The sequence below is a fragment of the Corvus cornix genome, chromosome 1 (assembly GCF_000738735.6).
Source record: "Corvus cornix cornix isolate S_Up_H32 chromosome 1, ASM73873v5, whole genome shotgun sequence".
Classification (NCBI taxonomy): Eukaryota; Metazoa; Chordata; class Aves; order Passeriformes; family Corvidae; genus Corvus; species Corvus cornix.
The window spans coordinates 114,070,082-114,088,352 of NC_046332.1; the positions used below are offsets into that span (position 1 = coordinate 114,070,082).

The 18,271-nt window shown below is 41.8% G+C and overlaps 1 protein-coding gene across 2 annotated transcripts in view; it reads right to left on the reverse strand.

The window, feature by feature from the left end:
* BACE2 (beta-secretase 2) overlaps positions 1-18,271 on the reverse strand; it is a 54,547-nt gene continuing 36,276 nt past the window's right edge. For both annotated transcript variants that reach the window (XM_039553234.1, XM_019282956.3), the window contains exons 6-9: positions 16,442-16,543; positions 12,929-13,078; positions 11,535-11,703; positions 1-6,429 (exon numbers count right to left, since the gene is read on the reverse strand). In XM_039553234.1, coding sequence (XP_039409168.1) covers positions 6,176-6,429; positions 11,535-11,703; positions 12,929-13,078; positions 16,442-16,543 — 675 coding nt within the window. In that variant the 3' untranslated portion in view covers positions 1-6,175. The remainder of the gene's footprint in view (positions 6,430-11,534; positions 11,704-12,928; positions 13,079-16,441; positions 16,544-18,271) is intronic.

Genomic DNA, 18,271 nt, shown 5'->3' on the forward strand with positions numbered 1-18,271 from the left:
TAGGCTGAAAGAATTAATAATTTATTTTACGCAGCATAAAATTTGATTTTTTACATAGTGTTTATCTGAAAATGGCAAGACCTGAAAGTACAAAGTATCAATTTTTGAAAAACTGAGTAATGAGGCTTGACAGTAAGTGGGATAGAGATCCTAACATAACCTGAAGATTGAATTAGAAAGACTATACCCCTGTTTTCAAAGTTTTGATCCCATTTTCTTTTCAGTCAATGTTAAAAACATTGTCTAATAAAAAACCAAAACAAAGCAACAGGTGAAGAAATGCCTCTCTAAGTTGGAATAATTTCCTTAAAGGTGAAATCCTTTCCACACTTCCTGAATAACTATCAAACAACAGTTAATGTAGTGTTAAAACCTTAAAAGATCTCTGCATCTCCATATAAAATTTGCAATAAAAAATGTGAACTGCCTGTTTCAGGTAAGTCTTAAACACTGAACTTTGTATAGTTTATGCACACACACAGAGTACTGGCTACCAAAGCGATTTTTTCCCCAGCACATATTGCAGTAATCCATGCCTTTGTGCTGTCAAGAAATTGTTAGTTGTCTTTTTATTTCCTCTTCAACATTCTCAAGTCCATTTTTCTTTTACCACAGAATTTTCCAAAGGACAACCATGCTGCAAATAACCATTTAAACATTCAGCTCTATAATCCCTCTCTGAAAACACAGGGATAAACATGCCCTTTGCAGGTTTGACTTGGCCCTGTGAAAATTTCCCTCATCAGAGGGGGACACGATGAGAGCATTGTTACAAACAATGTCATTTGTTCAAGTGTTTTGCCTAAGTACACATTGCTGTAAAATCAGAGCAAACTCAGTTGCTCAGCTGGAGTTGTTTTTAGGACAAAAGATGTCACGGAAGGAGCTCTCACAGCTCCTTGTGGTCCTCTTCTCCACCCTCGTATTTCCCAAGGGCAGAGAAAAATGAGAATGTACAGGACCAGGGAGTTATTTCCACGTGGGAAGTGAAAGAAATCCAGGGAACGTAGTCAAATGCACAAAGGAGTTCTTGGCACACAGTAAAATTCAGGGAGCATTGGCACAGGTAAAGCTTTGGCTCCGATTCTTCTCCTAATGGCACTGCAAGTATTTTCAACCTGCAGCTAATTTTTCAAGTGCTAAGGAACTACTTTAAAACAGGTCTGTGAAATGGTAAACAAGAAAAATGTACCTTTTGTTAGAAGGCCGAATTTGGAATATGGAGGTCGTCAGCTTTTAGGAACTTTTGGTTTTCTGGGAAAGAGAAGGGGTGAGTGGGCCAGAAGACAAATTAGAAAAATCAGATTTACACCCAGAAAATAAGTAGGACAGCAAACATACTAAAATATATTTATTTTAAGTGATTGTTATAAAAAAAAAAAAAAAAAGAACACTTATTGAGGGCTACTTCTTTTTAAATTCCGAAAATTACCTTTTGTGTTTTACTCATTGCCTAGCTCAAAAGAAATTCTGTGTGTGCTTCCCTAGTCTAATCTAAAATTCCCAGTATTTCAAAGACTACCTGACCACAAAGATCCAGCCAAATGCAAACCATTTTTGTATCACTACTGCACAGTCACTGATGTCAGCATGTTTTATGAGATCCTGTCCTGTTGCTTAAAAACTGGCCACTGCTGGGGGTGAGAAACAGCTGTGTGTGCCCTGTTATATGGAGAGGGGAATATTCAGCAGGTGGGCAACGATCCTACCTAAAGATGATCGTTGCCCTTTGTTCACCTGGGAGTGGATAATTCCCAGTAGCACCAACAGGCACCTTGGAGTGCTGGTTTCCAAAACATCCAGGCAAGTGGACCCTTATCAAAGGAACTGGGGACTGGCTGATGTTGCACCTACAGCAGCTTCTCAGCAGCTGCTGTTGCTCTCTGGCTTTTGTGTTTTGGAGCCATCCCATCCAGAAGTTTGGCTGAAGCCAGGTATTTCTGCTAGCATTCCCAAAGCTATAAGCAGGATGCTGGATTGCTCACAAGCCTGGATTAGCATCTAATTAGGCCTCAAAAGCCAGCAAATCTAACTGGCTCAGAAGATTGCTTGTATCCCATTACCAATCTGTCTTCACTTCTCTCATCAGCAGCAAGGGCTTCGGCAGCCAGAAATGAACAATTTATCAATCAGAGAGTCAAGTCTGACAGCAACTAATGTCTTGGTAAAAAGTACAGTACTTCTGAAAAGGATCAACCTGTTACGCTCTTGCCATTTTTAATGAAACTAAAGGCATCCTATTTATTTTTCTTTCCATAGTTTCCTTTACTTCTACCTCCATAGGTCACTGTACCAACACCTTTCATTACACAGCTCATATTGCCATTTATATTCAGGGCTGAGATGAGGATATGACAACCAACCAGCCCAGTTGTTGGAAACCCTACAGAAATCAAAGAAACTTCCAGCAGCACAATCATTTTGTAATATTGGAAAATTTAAAGACTTCTCTCTCTCTCTCTCTTTCTCTGGAAATGTGCTGTGTTAAGCAGCTCTCACAAGCTTTTTAATATTTAAAAGGAAAAGGTTGGCAGACAAATGGCTCATCCTTCAGTGAAACAAAACCAGCATACACAACAAGGAACTGGGTGGGGTACTCACAGGTTAACTTTAGACGATAAATTTTACAGTTGTTGAGCACAAGAGATACCAAAACCCCTTATACGTTGCATTTAGGTTGATCCAACATGCACATCCTAAGCACAGTCCTTCACCTTAAAAACAGAACAATCCCCTCTGCCTAACTTCTTTTACAGCACCTAAACAAAAGTCTTATTAAAATGCCTCATTTATTTCCCTCAGCATTTAAATTGCGCCAAAAAAACCCCCATGATAACTCTAAAACTTGCGAAGGCAGGGGGATAGGATTAACCTATTCCGAGGGCTGGACTCAGGTTTAACCACTCGAACTCAAACCACACCCCCTCAAATTCCTGGCGATTGCACCGATGACATCAAATTACCTGCAGGGCTGTAGCCAGGGGCACACGGCTTTCTGACACTTTCCGGGGACGTGGTGTTACATTCCCATCAGAGGAGAGCTGGGTCAGCAAGAAATATGGACACGTGTACAAGGGATGGTTTGGAGTGCTGTGATTTGGAGCATCCTGCCTTCCATAATAAACAAAGGATATTTTCCAGTATCATCTTTAGTCAATGCTCTGGTTTTTTTCACTCCTCTTCCCTCCTTTTTTTATTTTTTTTTTCAAGGTGTGGTTTATTCTTACACCTGAAGTTGGTTAACAGGAGCATAAGATACCTCACAACATATGTATTTTTTGAAATATATCAGGGAAAGAGATCACTGCAAGTTACCAAGTGATTACACTCGGTTATAGTGTAGTCTGTCACTGTGTTTCATCTTCTGTACAAAACTGCTAAAGAGCATTATTTTTCTTAATGTGTTGTAGGCTAAAAAGGAACCCTCAAGGGTTTCTATTGCTCTCTTTGTTGCCAGAGCAACAGAGCAATGCTCACCTGAATATCTGCCAGTGTAAGTATCAATTTACAAGCCCAGATGAAGTTTGTGTTGCTCACAGGTGTCACTCCCAGCATTTTTACTAGAAGCCACATTTTAATTGTGAAGGAATGGCAGAAAACCCAAGAATATGTTAGTATTTCATATGTGCTACTTGATTATTGCTCCTCTTCATTCAAGTGTTTCTCTTAAAATACCTTGACCAATGATATTCTAAGGGAAAGAGTAACACTTAAACCTTTTAAATGAAATCCAGTGCACTAAGAATACTTTGTTAACCAACTCAGAAGAAACCTCAGCTGTCATTAAAAACCCTCCTCAGAACCTTTCCCAATGAATTCCTTCAGGAAACTCATTGTGGTGAGGAGATAAGAGGTTCTGGGGTGAGGGGAGCAGTGATGAAACTTTTTAAGAGCATACAAGTTGTTTTTACTTTCTGAAATGAAAGAGGGTTTATTGTTTAACACTGTATCCACCCAAAATCCATACTGTGTTTCTGTTTGAAACAAGTGACAGAAGAATAACTTCTATTGCCATACTGTAGAAAAAGAAGGAATACAACTCTGAAGTTATTTGTTACGTGTAAAACCAAACCCAGGAGGACAACGTGGAACTCTTAATTAAAATATATTAAGAAAGAGATATGGAAAATAGAACACTGAGAAAACAGCTAAGCTCTATGGCTTATTTCATGTAATTCACAATTTTTCTCCTCCTAAAAACTAAGAGGCAGAGGAAGAAGGAGACAAACTCAAAATTCCCTCCTGTTTCCAACTCCGAATTCCAAGAGAAATCATTTTCAGATGTTGGATCACAGCATCAATTATTTTACTCTATTGAGCCAAGCAATCTGAAAGTGCAAGAATTGAAAAGAAAACCACAGGCACTTCCAGTTATGACGTGAAAGACACAAGTCAGTTAAAAAACCCCCCACAGTGTTTTATTTTCGCACACATGACGTGCACCTCTGTAAATGCACCATTTCTGGAAAAAAAATTAAAAAATCTTTCCTTACTCCATGCAGAGTCAGATGCAGAGGCAGTGTGAATCAGAGCTATATGAAGGGATTTTGGGCAGAAAATCGTCTAGGCGAGGGATTGGGAAATTCAGAGCTAAGCTTTTTTTCTTTTCTTCATTTCCCATACAGATATGCCAACTGCTCTGCTATCAAAATGCAAAGGAATACTTTTTCCTTTTTCTTTATAAAAAAAAATCCTCAATGTTGCATTGTTTATCTTTCCAATCCAAACACTTAGGCCGGTGTTACAGAGAAGCCACGGAGGTCCTGCAACTAGAGAAAAGAAAAGAAAAATTGTCCTATCTGCAAAGAAAACACCTCGTTCTGACCTCAGCATGACGATGTGCACTTGCAGAATGGAAGCCTGGTCAAATACATTCTGCCCTGCTCTCTCCCACTGTTGTTTCCAGTCCCACCTACATGTTTGTTTTCAGCCAGGCAGGACATACGCTTTTCATTTGATTGACACCAAAATGAACACCTCCAACTGCTGCTCAAGCTGAAAAACAAGCCAGCATAAAGACTTTCACGTCACAGCCTGTCCATAAAGACAGGTACTTCTCCCTTGAATTTCTAGGTTGCTGAGCTCAGCCAAATTAAAACAAAAAAACGGTGTCTTATTTCGTTTTCTTTTTGTTACATGCTCTCTAGAAATACAGCAGAACACAGACCTTGCTCTCTTGTCTGTCCATACATAAGCAGATCAGCCTTTTCTAAATATCAAACTCAACTCAGAAAAAAACCAACAAACCCCACATGAGGGGGGGGGGGAAACTGAAAGGTTTCTTTTTTTTTTTGTGCACCAAAGTGGAAAGTCATGAAGTATTAACTTTTATAAAATCCAGAAAAATTTCAAAGCCAAGCAGTTCTGTTTGGTTCTATGGAGCATCTTTGTGCTTCAAGACCAGTTCTAATCCACACACTTACCAGTGGTAGCATCCTTGTAAATTAAGAGAGGTAGTCTTGTTTTACTCTAAGGCTGAACAAGTTTGTTTCCCAGTTTTCACCACCTTGGACTATTTTGTTACAATTCTCAGGGAGGGTGACCCTCTCAAGTGGCAGCAGTGATCTTGAGGGCAAGAAACCACAAACCAACATTTCTTCTTGATCTCACTTGCTTTCCTCTGCTGCTTAAGTCTGACTTTCTCCCTCCCCCATACCATAAGCACAGTTTCAAAATAAACTGATGTAAACAGAAAGCAGTATTCATTTAATGCAATTAATAAGAAAGATTATTAATTTTTTTTCTCTTTTCCTACAGTCAGGGCTTGATTAGTTAGAAAATACTGACAGCTCCTTTTTCTTTGTGAAAGAGAGATGGACAATTTTGTTCAGACAGTGGAAGAACATCATGGTGTGGTTTTTTATCTTTTTTTTTTTTAAACTTTTTTTAAAGTTTTTTTTTGTTAAACAAGGTACTGTAGAGACCATAAAGGCTTGTTGTACTGCAGTAGCAAATCCAGTACTGTAGCACTTCAGAGGTGGTTAACAGTGCTTTGGTTCAGAACTGGTGTTAGAAAATAAAGCTATAAAAGTCATGATGCAGGATATTTGGTGGGATTTTCAACAGCGTTTTGTAAGGAACGTAGAAAGGACTGAGGAGGCATTGGCTTCTTCCCCTTGGCAGAGCTCTTTGTCCTTGGTCTTGTTTTAAGTCTCAGTTTTCAGGATCCAGCCTCTCATTTCCACCGGTGGCGCACGAGGGAGGACTCGTCGTTGACCACGTCATTGTCCGTGTAGCGGTGCTGGCAGCGGGGTGGGATGAGCAGCAGGATGATCAGGACGAGCAGGATGATCCCACACAGGCTCATCAGGGCATAGGAGGCGATCCACAGCACCGGCTCGTGGAAGGAAAGGCTGGAAACGCAGTTGCTGGCGACGTCTGCTGTTGAGAAAGGGCCTTCGATCTCCGACACGGGAGAGCCGTCAACTTCTGAGGAGTTACAGACAGAAAAAGATCAGGTCTACAGACACCATTTAAAACCACTTGTATATCCCTCTCCCTCTGTCACCACACATCTCAGCCCATTCACGTTTTACTGCATTTCTCGTTGCAATAAAAATGCAAGAATCTCATGTTTATAAAAAGGAACTCTGAAGCATAAGGAGACCGTGACACTCCCTCATCTCCACAAGCTATCTAGGAGAGAACAGACATTTCAATCAGTCAAAGCCCAAACCACTGGATCACTTTTTTCTCTCTGGACTAACCTTTCAGAAATGTCCTTTTAAATATCCTATGACAACCACCCTGGTGTAGGGCAGGGCCTGGGCAGTTTTTTGTTTGTTTCTGATATTTCCAACAACTGGAACAGCACCACAGGTGATATTGTGATCGTCTGTGTTTGCTGTCTTCTTAGGGAGCAGCAGGAAGGTTCATCAGTCCTTAAAGGACTTCATCCTAAACACAAGGTGCAGCGTGGAAAGCAGCACAGATACTCTTGGGGGTGAAAATCCAGAAGGAAGGGGAGGTGAGGCAGGAGAGCTGGGTGACAGCTGTCCATGAAAGGGGAGTGGAGGAGAGGAAGGTCAGTGTCAGGAGTGAGGAACAGGAACATGAAGGAGCAATGGTGCTGGGCAGGGAGAGCTAACCCAGCTGCTCAAAAAATGATGACAAAGTTAAGGCAAGAAGCAGTCATAATTCACTTCTCTAGTCAGCCACTTCCAAGACACATCTGAGTATTTTTTTATAAAGGTCTCAGTTTTAACTGTCCTGCTCAATTTCTCACACATTTTATACATATATACACAGGCACACTCTTTCCTGATTGGAAGTGATCCCATCTACTGAAAACTGGATTTCTTATTTTCACATATCTTAGTCATGACTGCTGAAACCATGTTTGAAGTGATTACCATAAAATATCCCTTGGAAGGAAGAAGGGAGCCTGGATTTGCAAAGGCAGGAAGGTGGTCTTCAAGGTTCTTTGTGGACAAAAAAATGCAGAATAGGTTGGTTGCTTTATCTGCATAGATTTTAGTCATCATTCAGTCCCTGGCCTCATAAGACCTTGTATTATTTTAAGATTTATGTTTTGTTAGACTTAATTCAACTTAATTGTGGGCTGGTGTTGAAAGGGACAATCCTGCACCCTCACTCCTGTCTCTCAGAGCCTCTTTTGTGTTGGTGGAGGGAATGGGAGGCTGCAACTTGCAGATCAGATGGGAAACCAACCTTCACAACAAACAAAATGCCCAAACAAGGAATTTTCTGTGGAATCACTCATCTGAACCAATCCCTTCTCCACCCCTAAGTGTGGGAAGACTCCTTTAGCAGGAATATGCCGTGAGAGCAAACCGGGGGAACCCGAGGCTGCACCCACGAGGACCCTGGCACTGGTGAATAACCAAACACCCACTCCCTAAATTCATTAGATGGTAAAATTCTGCCTAGAAGGTCTGTGGCAGAAATCCTTTTTGTCCAGAGTCCCAGGATTTCACTTTGTCTGCCATGCAATTATTTCTTCTGGACATCTCACCCCCACACACCGTTTGTTTGTCTCTATCAAGTTCTGCAACAACACCACTCAACCACATTTAACACCACTCTGAAATGCAAGGCCTAAGTATCATTACTTAGTAGTATTTTGAAAAAGTGGGGGGAAAGAAAAAACAGTGCAATTTCCCACCTTGGAAATAGCTTTGAAAATAAACAGTCTCTAATTACTCATTATTTGGCTTGAGCACAGTAATTACTCCTATTAAAGAAGAAAAGACAAAACTGTTTCCATAGTGGCTGACATTTTAAACTGCATTTTGAGAATGCTTGATAGCAGCACAGACTCTGCTTTCTCCCCTCCAAAAGGCAAAAAAGACTTCCCTCACACTCTTCCACCCCCAGAGAAATTGAGAGGAAATTTGCCTAAATTGTTCAAAGAAGCCCTTAACATAAACTAACAGTCACACTCAGCATATTACACATTAACTAAATTAGAGTATTTTGGTGTATTATTTTAGAGTATCTGGTGGTACCTAACTACAATACTTTTATAACCTTGAATAAATGAGATTTTCTTCTCTGTTGATGATTACAGGACAAAAAGGCGCCTCTGTGTAGAACTCAACACATGCTAGCTCACCCACTTGGGTGGTTACCAAGGAAAAAAACCTGGGATTAGATCAAATTCCTCATAAAATTGTAAAGTACAGCTTGAAAAGGGCCCCTGGAAGTTACCTAGACCAGGATCCTACTCAGAACAGGACTGTCAGGATCAACAGATCAGTTCTGCTGCAGATTTTATTTATCCAGCCAGGCCTTGTAAAACCCTGAGGATGGGGACCTGTTTCAGTGCTGTACCACCCTCCTGGTGAAGAAAAAACTCCTCATGTCCAGTTCCTGAATGTCCCTGGTGAACATTGCTCTATGTTATGTAATTTCACCTTCACCTGCCTTGGCTTGCATTCAACTTAGGGCCTACCAAAACTTTCCCACAGGGCTTTTTTTTTTTTCTTCCTTATTTTTTTTTCCTTTGTTTGGGTTGGAAGGGACCTTAAACATTATCTAGTTTTAACCCCCTGCCATGGGCAGGGAACTTTCCATTAGACCAGGTTGTTCAAAGCCCCATCCAACCCGGCCTTGAACATTTCCAGGCTGCTTCAGTGAAACCAACTCGTTGATCTGAATATCCTGTCTCAAGAAGGGACCTGATCCAAAAACCTGTCCTAGTCATCCTGTAAACAGTAGGTTATCAATGGGCAACTTGAAATTATTTGTCTAAGTCTTAAAGGGTTTCATGTAATGAGGAAAAGGCATATTTCCTGCTACAATGGAGTATCTTCCTGCAGCAGTCTATCTAACTTTCCTCACTGTTGGTACATCCTGGAGAATTACAGCAGTCCAAGGAATATTGTGCGATAAGCCAGTTCTCATCTCTAGCCAAATCTGAAAAGTAACCAGGAAGTTCAATGAAATAAAGGTTTTTAGTCCTGTTCCCTTAATTATTCTATTCATCAAGTACAGCTTTAACACCTTATAAAAGCACGGATTTAACTTAATGTTCACTCTAACAAAGCAAAGGTCATTGCAAAGCCACACCAAACTGTCTTTAACATTTCTCCATTTCTGAAGATTAAAGCCATCAGCAATTCAGTTTAATTTATGCCCACGAACAGCCTGGAAGGCTCCAAATAAATGGGATGAATGTAGTTGCTGTGGAGGGCATGGCTGGCCTCCACGGGAAGCCAGTTTGGCAGCTCAATCCCTCACCCTGCACCGAGGCGCTCCACTCGCAGCCGTGGCTCTCTGATGAAAGTGCTGTTAAATATGGAAACCACAAGCTGTGAAGAAGTGAGACTCAGCAGAACTGGCACATCCAGCGAAATGTCATCTGCCCCATGTGAGTGGAACCTGACAACTCCGTGCATCTTGTCCCGGCCAGTCAGATGATTCCTCAGGAAGCCGAGTTCCTGTGATGCTGGGTTAGACATATGCAGAAAACGTGGACGAAGAGACAAGGAGGAAATGTCTTGGAGCACCAGCTGGGTGTAATCACGTGTCCAAGCTCATGTAAATTCCAATGGCAGTTCTGTTCAGCAAGCTCAGTTCTTCGTCTCTGGCAGAGCTACGTGAAGTGGTCAAACTATGCTTGCAGGTAGCAATATTAACACCGAGGTGTTACTATGCTTCCCCGATTATTTTCCTCAACAAAGAAGGGCTGTCAGAGCAGTTCTTATGCACAGCAGCTGCCTCGTGTCCCCTGCTGACCACACGTGGTCAATATGTTCTGTCAAATGCCCCCTCCTCCCCCCACTGATGGCTGCAGCGGGACAGGGACAGGAGGCAGCTCCACACTTGCTCCCGCTGCAGTCAGGAGGCACCAGGAAGAATGAAAGGCAGTGAAACCCGGCCTGCATTGTTTGTCCAGTTACACTCTCCTGCCAGATACATTCATGAAGTGTCTTTCATCACTGCATGGCACCTCACAGGGGTGTCCATTAAGCAACTCTCACCAATATCGAGATTTTCTTTGGGAACGAGCTAAAACCTGACAAGTCTGAGCCTGTTAACAATGTAGAGATCAAAAAAACAAGCTTTAAAATTGCCCTAGAGCTGCAACTCAGCCAGCCAGTTCTCTCTTCCTCCTCTCTATTACCTGATTGCATTAAGCACGTCCTAACTACCTTCACCCTCTCTAAGAGCTTAAAGAAGCACTGTCAGTTCCAGTCCTTTTCTCATGCAAACCTCAGGTGAGACAATGTTTTTCAGGGCACAGACCACTCCTGTTTGGGACAGAGACCTGCATGTGGGTGCACATCCTTCCCCTCCTCTCCCACTTGGATGTTCTTGTCATGTTAAAGCAATGTCTGAACAACAAGGGGAAGAAACCCCAAAATTTTTGGATTTAGCTACCCTTGGTAAGAAAAGAATAATCATGAAAGTTACCCAGCACAGTAAAATCAGCCAAAAATTACGAGCTCTTTTATATCTCCTCAGCAGCTAGTTAAAAAATTAATGGCTTTCTGCTTACACTGAGAAAAGTATTTGTTTAGAACTAACACAAACACTGCAAGTCTAAATGTGAGTCCAATTTTCACCTCAGCTCTTTCTTTGCAAATTTCTGAGGGGCTGAACAGGCTCAATTTACATGAAGAGAAAAGTGTGAGTAAGGCACTTCACTGCACACTGCAAGAGTTGGTTGAAGAATCCATTTACGCCCAGCTTTGAGCAGGAACTAGCCCAAAATGAAGCTGCATTATAAGCAGGGACTCATTTGATGTAACTGTTGGGGAAACTCCACACACAGACAGATGTTCCAGAAAGACCATCTCTGTGAGAGGGAAGAACCCAGCACAGATACCCAGAGCTGAGGCTGATTCACTTCATGCCAAAAGATGTTGCAATACAGTTGGGGTGGGTTTTTTTGTTGTTTTTGTTTTTGTTTTTTGTTTTTTTCCTTCCTTTGAAATGTGAATGGCTCGGAACTTCTTCAAAATACACCCTTCACACTGCGGGAGTCACCACGCTTTTCCCCAACAGATAAATGGCAAAGGTGTTTCTCTGAGTTTCCTCACTCAAGTCCTGAGATATGTTTCTCTTACCTGCACAGGGGCTCACTGCAAAGCCCACTCTCCTCTGGGCTCTGTCAAAGATGACATAGAATCCTTCCATGACTGTAGCACCAATGACCAGAGCGTTTGTGGAGGAGGAGATGCCGAATCGGTAGCACTGCAAATTATCTCCTATCACAAGGATGGGTTGAATATAAAGCTGTTAAAAAGAAAATTAAAAAAAAGAAAAATAAATTAAAAAAAGGAAGCCAGAGTGTAAAAAGCAACACCTCACAGCAGGTAGAAGTTCAGACTTCTTCGTTTTTATAGTTCAAGCACACAAATCCCACTGGAAATAGAGAATGGATTGGGGCAAACAGATTTCTGTACATGATTTAAAAACAGTCAAAACTGACAGGCAGGTAAGAGGTAAAGCTTGTGGATTCTAAGATAAAGTTGAAACAGTCAGTCACAGCATGCAGGTCAGCAGCAAATTCTCGAGATTCTCACTATTTACCATATTTTCCATAAGGGAAGGATGGCTGAGGAAGAACTTGGGATATGAACTCAAATTAGAGAATAATTTAGTTGTTAAAAAAATTACTAGGATGGAGTTGATTCAGAGAGCATTCAGTGTCAGCTTCAAGGTTCTAGATCTTACAAATTCAAGTCACATTTCACCCCCTGTCTCCCCGAGGAAGATGAACGATTGCCAAGCTACATGATCAATACAGAAAAAGCTTATCATAAGGCTGTACTATATTTCAAGTTAAAATGTACTTAATAGGTTCATTCTTTCCTTTGCTCCTGCCTGTTCCTTGAGGTAAAAGAATGTAATAATGTTGGAGGATACCAGCCTGTAGTGCACCTTATACTGGGAGGAGAAGACAGAGAAGAAAAACAAAAGTGGCACATTATATTCTAAAAGTTGGGATGGAATATTAATAAAAGATAAACCAAGTGAGTTACAGAAACTGGTGAAGAGCTCACAAAGGGTCATTGCCAAGATTTTCATATTCAGAAGAAGTGCTCCAACTCAAAATGCCTGGAGAAACAAATCAATTCCCTTCGCAAAACGAGAAGATCAAAACGAGCAGAGACATTCTGTATTGACATCTGATGTGGCCAAAGCTCATGAAAACAAAACAATAACTTGCCTATTTTTCCCAGCAAATTAAAAAAAAAAAAATTCCCAACTAGATGGACTGCACTGAGAGGGAAATTGTGCTTTGTGCTTTTCCTTTTTGCTTTTAGGTTTGACAAGTTTGTTATTTTCCCTACTTAAAAATTGATTTTTAAAATTTGATTAAAAAAGGTTTCCCTGGCATACAATAAGCCAGTCCCCTATTACTGCTAAAAATAGCTCCTGTTTTTTAAGAGCTGTATAATGTGCTTTACAATAGTAAAAATAAATGCACAGATGAATAAACAAAGAAGGTTGAGACCTGTGGTAGGATAGAGATCCGAAACGACCTACTGGAGTTTTCATCCCTCAGGTAAATGGAGAGTTTGGGAAATAAGGACCAGGGTTTTTCAGTTCTATCCCAGCATGCAAGCTGTGAACCAGTCCAGAAACCGGAAGAGAATTCTTGTATCTGTAAAACAAACCAAGCAAACAAAATTACACTTACAGATTACAGACATTTTGATAGATTTTTGTAAATGATCACTGCCACTTGGATACTTCTTTCACTCCCATGGAGAAATTCAAGCATGAACACAAATCTCAGCTGCTTCTTTAAGGACCAAAGCAAAAACCCAAGCCCCAACACCCAAAGTGAGGTGTGTCATAACCCATCATGACTTGGGAGAAGGGGGAAGAGGCAAAAGCCAGTTTAGCTCTCCCTTCCCCCTCTGTTTGTGTCTCACTGTTTCCACTGCTGCAGAGAACATGTGTGGTGCCACAGAGCCAAAGCATCACTGGGATTTCACTGCCTCCCTACCTCCTCTCAGACCAAACACCAACGTTTTGAAGCAGCATGTTACATTTTATAAAATACACAAACCAAAATACAAACCACGTGAATATGTAACGAGGTCATCCCTGCTCCTCATGCACCTACAGCTTCTTACTCAGCTTCAGAGTTTTGAAGCCAAGGGCTAAGCCAAAAATCTCCTGGCTTCTAAGGGAACCAAGGTTTGCTGGAATGGAAAAGAACACATCCCTCTGTCTCTTTTGCTGCCCTGTCACTCCCTACCAGTATAACCTGACATGCTTTTGAAATAAAATTGATTAACAGCACTTAATATATCCATGGAACTAACAAAACAAAAAGCAAACTCCTACAGAGCTTGTTTGGCTAAGACAAACATCTTGCTCAATGCTCCTGCTCCCTGAAGTTGACCTGCTGCCAGATCTGAGCAAAAACCTTCCTTGTTTCACTGCATTACTTTGGCTGCTGGTTCTTGTTCCCCCACAAAGCATCATTCAAGGGAGGAGCTTGATCTGAGGCTGCCCAGCCAAAGCCTCCCATCTGGGTGAAGAAAAAGATGGAATCCAGCCTCTGCACTGTCCTCATTTGTATTTATCTGTGATATTGATTATTCTGTAAGCACCAGCTCATTCATTAATATATGGCATTTTACTGCTGACAGGTACTCGCCACACACCTGCCTGTGAAGTGTTTGTTGGGGCTGCACAGAGACATTTTCCTATTTCCAAGTGCTCTGCTCTGTTCTTGGGCCAACAAGCACAGACTCATGTGAACAAGGAGATTTACCACCACAAACAGGCCTTTTACCCGTAACTCTCAGCACAGGCTGAAGTGCATCCTTGGCAAGGGGCAGAACACTCTTCCCTCACAGCTAAGTCCCAGGCCAGACCTGCTGAGAAATACAGTTCTTCTCTCTTTCCATTTTGTCTTGAAAAGCAGATCTGAGAAAAATCACAAGATACCACCCAGACAGGTCAGGCCAAGCCTGTGAAGTGCTCTGTTTTAAGTGCCTGCTTTAATTTCCCACAAAGATTGCTTAATGCACTGCACTTCTTTCCCTTCCTTCTGCATGCTGCAGCAATGCACTGGGGAGATGTGAGTGCATGATACCCAAAAGGCTATTAAAACAAAGATTTTAGGATTATCTGAGCCTTCCTTTGTTCAACTTTTTAACTTAGCATTGTATTAATGCTGTCCTGACTTCAGCTCAGTGAGGTGTAGTAGCTGCCTGGCTCATCTCTGCTCATCTGCCAAAATCACCACCCTGCAACACCAAACTACATCTTAACAGCTGCTCCCTAAAAGACTTCAGTCCACAGAAGTAAGGTTTAAAAAACCATCTGCACCACTAAAGAGCACAGAGCTCACAGCCTTGTTTTTTAACGGAGCTGAATACAGGGATGTGTCACACACAGTTAACCCAGCGTACCTGAGGGGGAAATAACTTCTGGCTGGGATGCTCATAACAAGCTATGAGGAGCAGGAACTTGTTAACCTGGCTCGCCTGTGGTCAGAAAAGTGTGTCTGACTACAGTAGATGATTTTTTTTTCAGTGGTACATCTCCTGCCAGAAGCACAGAGCCGCAGTACAATTGCTGAAAATACCCGTTTTCCTGACATTGCTCCTACACAGCTGGAATCCCATCCTTGCACCCTGTAACTACTTTCTTATTTAGCAGGCTATCTCCTTTGTTTAGAGCTGTCAAAGTAAATTTTGGGGTGTGTGGAGGGAAAGGGGTACAGCAGGCAGGTCTTGAGATTAGAAAGAACTCCGAAAAAAAGCTACTGTATGCATTTTCTGTAGGAACAGAAAAAAAACCATTAAGCAGAGTGAATGGTTCCCCTCTAACACCTTAGTGATCTGTCCACTATTTCCTTGTCAGGTGGAAGGCCCCAGTTCAAATGTCCTGACCAACATCAGAGAGGAGTGTGGACCACTGTGACCCACTTCCCAGGAGGATTCCTTATCCACAGGGTGACGTTACAAGAGCCCTTGGGGTGGCTTCTTTCAGTTCCACCCCCATGGACTGAACTTGTTCCAGTCAACACTTAAGGGTTGTGCAATAGAGAAGAACTTGTACCTGGTACATTTATTTCAGATACTGGACATCTGCAGGCAGAGAAGAACACTTCATGCCACATCTCTGCTCTCAATCAAGTAGGGAAAAGGATCTCAATCTTGAATTGTCAGCACACAGGCAAATGCTCTGTCTTTGGGGCAGCTGCTTACTGTGTTTCCTGTGATTTGCATCAACAGCCACTGTCTGACTGTGAATCCATGACAAAAATACCAAGTTTGTTCACACTGAAATAGCTGGTATTTATTCTTCCTCTTTAACCTTCTTGGTGCTTTTCCTTGTATTGAACAAAAATGTATGAATAGTTTTTATTAACCAGAAAATGCTGCTTCAGCCACTCTACATACAGAGAACTCCACCATCCCCATGCCCTACTTCTAAAGCCCACTCTATTTCCAAAGAAAGATGCTTTTGAACATAAATAATTCAATAATGAAGGTCAAAAGCAGCTTTATTGATATGAATAATCCTAATGAATGACATTTATTCTAGACAGCAGTAAGAATTACACTTGGAAAGGAACTGCTTGCAGCAGCAGGTTCTCCTACTTTACAAACACTCTGTTTTGAATGAAATGACTGATTTTTGCACTCTTAATACTTTGACTCAGAGCAACAGGGATTATGTCCTGTGTTTCTGAAATGCTTAGAATAAAATACTCCATTTCTGACCTATTTCTGATGCATTTCCATACACACACTTCTTGTCTGCACTTGGCCCCCCGCTTTTCCCTCCTCCCTTTTTTTTTCACCTCTTCCTTTCCATCAAAGGCCATCAGTCATTTCTGCCTTATTAACAGGGCTAGACCAAGGAAGATTCTGCTCCCCTCAGGTGAAAAACCCACAACTTGCAAGGCAGGCAGCAGAGATGACACTCCTTTCAAAGACCCTGTGATCATTTCCCAGGAATTTCACATTTTTGAGCAGGTTTCATGGCGTTATCTTACCAGGGACGTGCGAGCTATTGCCTGCACCACAGCACTGAAGACTTTCTCAGGCAGTCGAAGGAGAGTGGTTCCACTGTCTACTATGGCTTTATCAGCATTGTACTGGGGAGGGGAGAAGAAAAAAGGAGAGAAGTTGCACGCTGTAGTCACTGTAATGCACATCCCACTGTCTCCTAACCAGAACAAAGCTGCTCCTTTTTGGCAGCTGCCTTCCCAGAACTGCATGTCACACTTGTCAGCAGCTCTCTCCAGCTGATAGCTTCAATTCCAATGAAATCTGAGAGCAAAAAAAGCAAGATACTATCAGCCCAGACGCAAGAGTGGGTTTATCTGCACCAGTCAGGAAATTACTGTGTCACCACAGCTGGTGCAAATGGTCACACTGCTGTAAAAAAGTGAAGTCTGGCCCCTCTCAGAGGGGGCAAAAGCACTTTATTATTCAGTAGAGAGGTGCTGAACATCCTGATGCAGCTTCCTGAATCAAGGTCTATGCTAGCATGGGTACAACTCTAGTTTAAACACAGCAGCCTCTTTTAATGGCAGGCATATCTAATGTAAGAATAGTCAGAAAAAAATTAGGCCTTATTACATGTCTGTACTGGCTCAAGAGTACAAATGCTACACCTTCATCCCTTGACTGCTGAAAACTGCTAAAACACAAACAAAAGCAAGAAACTTGAAATTTCAGTCTTGCTGCCTTAAAATCTGCACCACTCCCCCCAGCAAACAATGCTCTTATTATTAAAACTTCAACCCTCAAATTAAGAGATTTCAGCAAACTTCAGATATGGTCCATGAAATAGAAACTTTTTAAAGGGTAAATCCTTTTTCATGAACTCTTTAAAAACTATGATTAATTGTGGGGAGAAAAAAAAAGGCAAGCAGCAGTGGCAGCTATTTGCATTAACTACTTTTGCTGCCAGCTTAGGCAGCAGGATTAATATAACTGAGCTGTGACATGTTTATGGCATAATCATAAGACACAGGATGATATACAGCCTAAGCTACTTAGGAAGAGGTCAAATAGCAAGTGAATTTAAAATACACTGATTTAGATGTTATCAAGTCACATGGAGTCCCTTTAGTGCAGTGATGAAAATAAAACACACCAAAAAAGTAAGAAAAAGTAACTCTGATGGTGATTTCTACATTTCTTTTTGAAAGAGCTGCTGTAGGGCTGCCATACAGAGCTGACAGAAAAGCAAACAGGAAACCATTTATTACACACTTGGAAATACTGTTAAAGAGTGGAGAGAAATACCATGGCAGTTTGCAGTTCATTTTAACAGATTTGTACCACAAAATACACAATCACTGGCATCCTGGAATGCCACCCTTGGAAAAAAATAGTTAAAGAAGGTCGACCATTAATATAAAACTGTGCAAAAATCTGGGTGTAACGGGATTGTTCACACTGGGGCTAAGCACCTGGTTTTGCCTTCTTGGCTTTCCTGGTTAATATTTACCAGTGCAAAGTGCACTTTTGGCAGCTCAGGACTTCTCCCGGCCCCGGCTGCCAGGCTCAGGGCCACTGCTGTGGTGTAGCTCTGGACAGATTCCCAGCATTGAAGCAAGGGAACAAGTTTTCCCTGGCAAGGAAAGGAGCAGTCCCTGGTGAAGGCTGCAAAAAAATGTTCCATTTCCTAGAAAACAACGGAGAGGAGACAACAACATAGCTCCTCATCCTAGAGTGAATCATGCATCCTCTGCAAGCTCCTAACCAGCCAAAATTTAATTGTACTACTCCCATGTTACTGCTCTTCCTCTAAATTTCTGTGGGAAGGTCTCCTTTGATCCGGGAAGGTTTGATCCTTCTGCATCAGTGAAAGC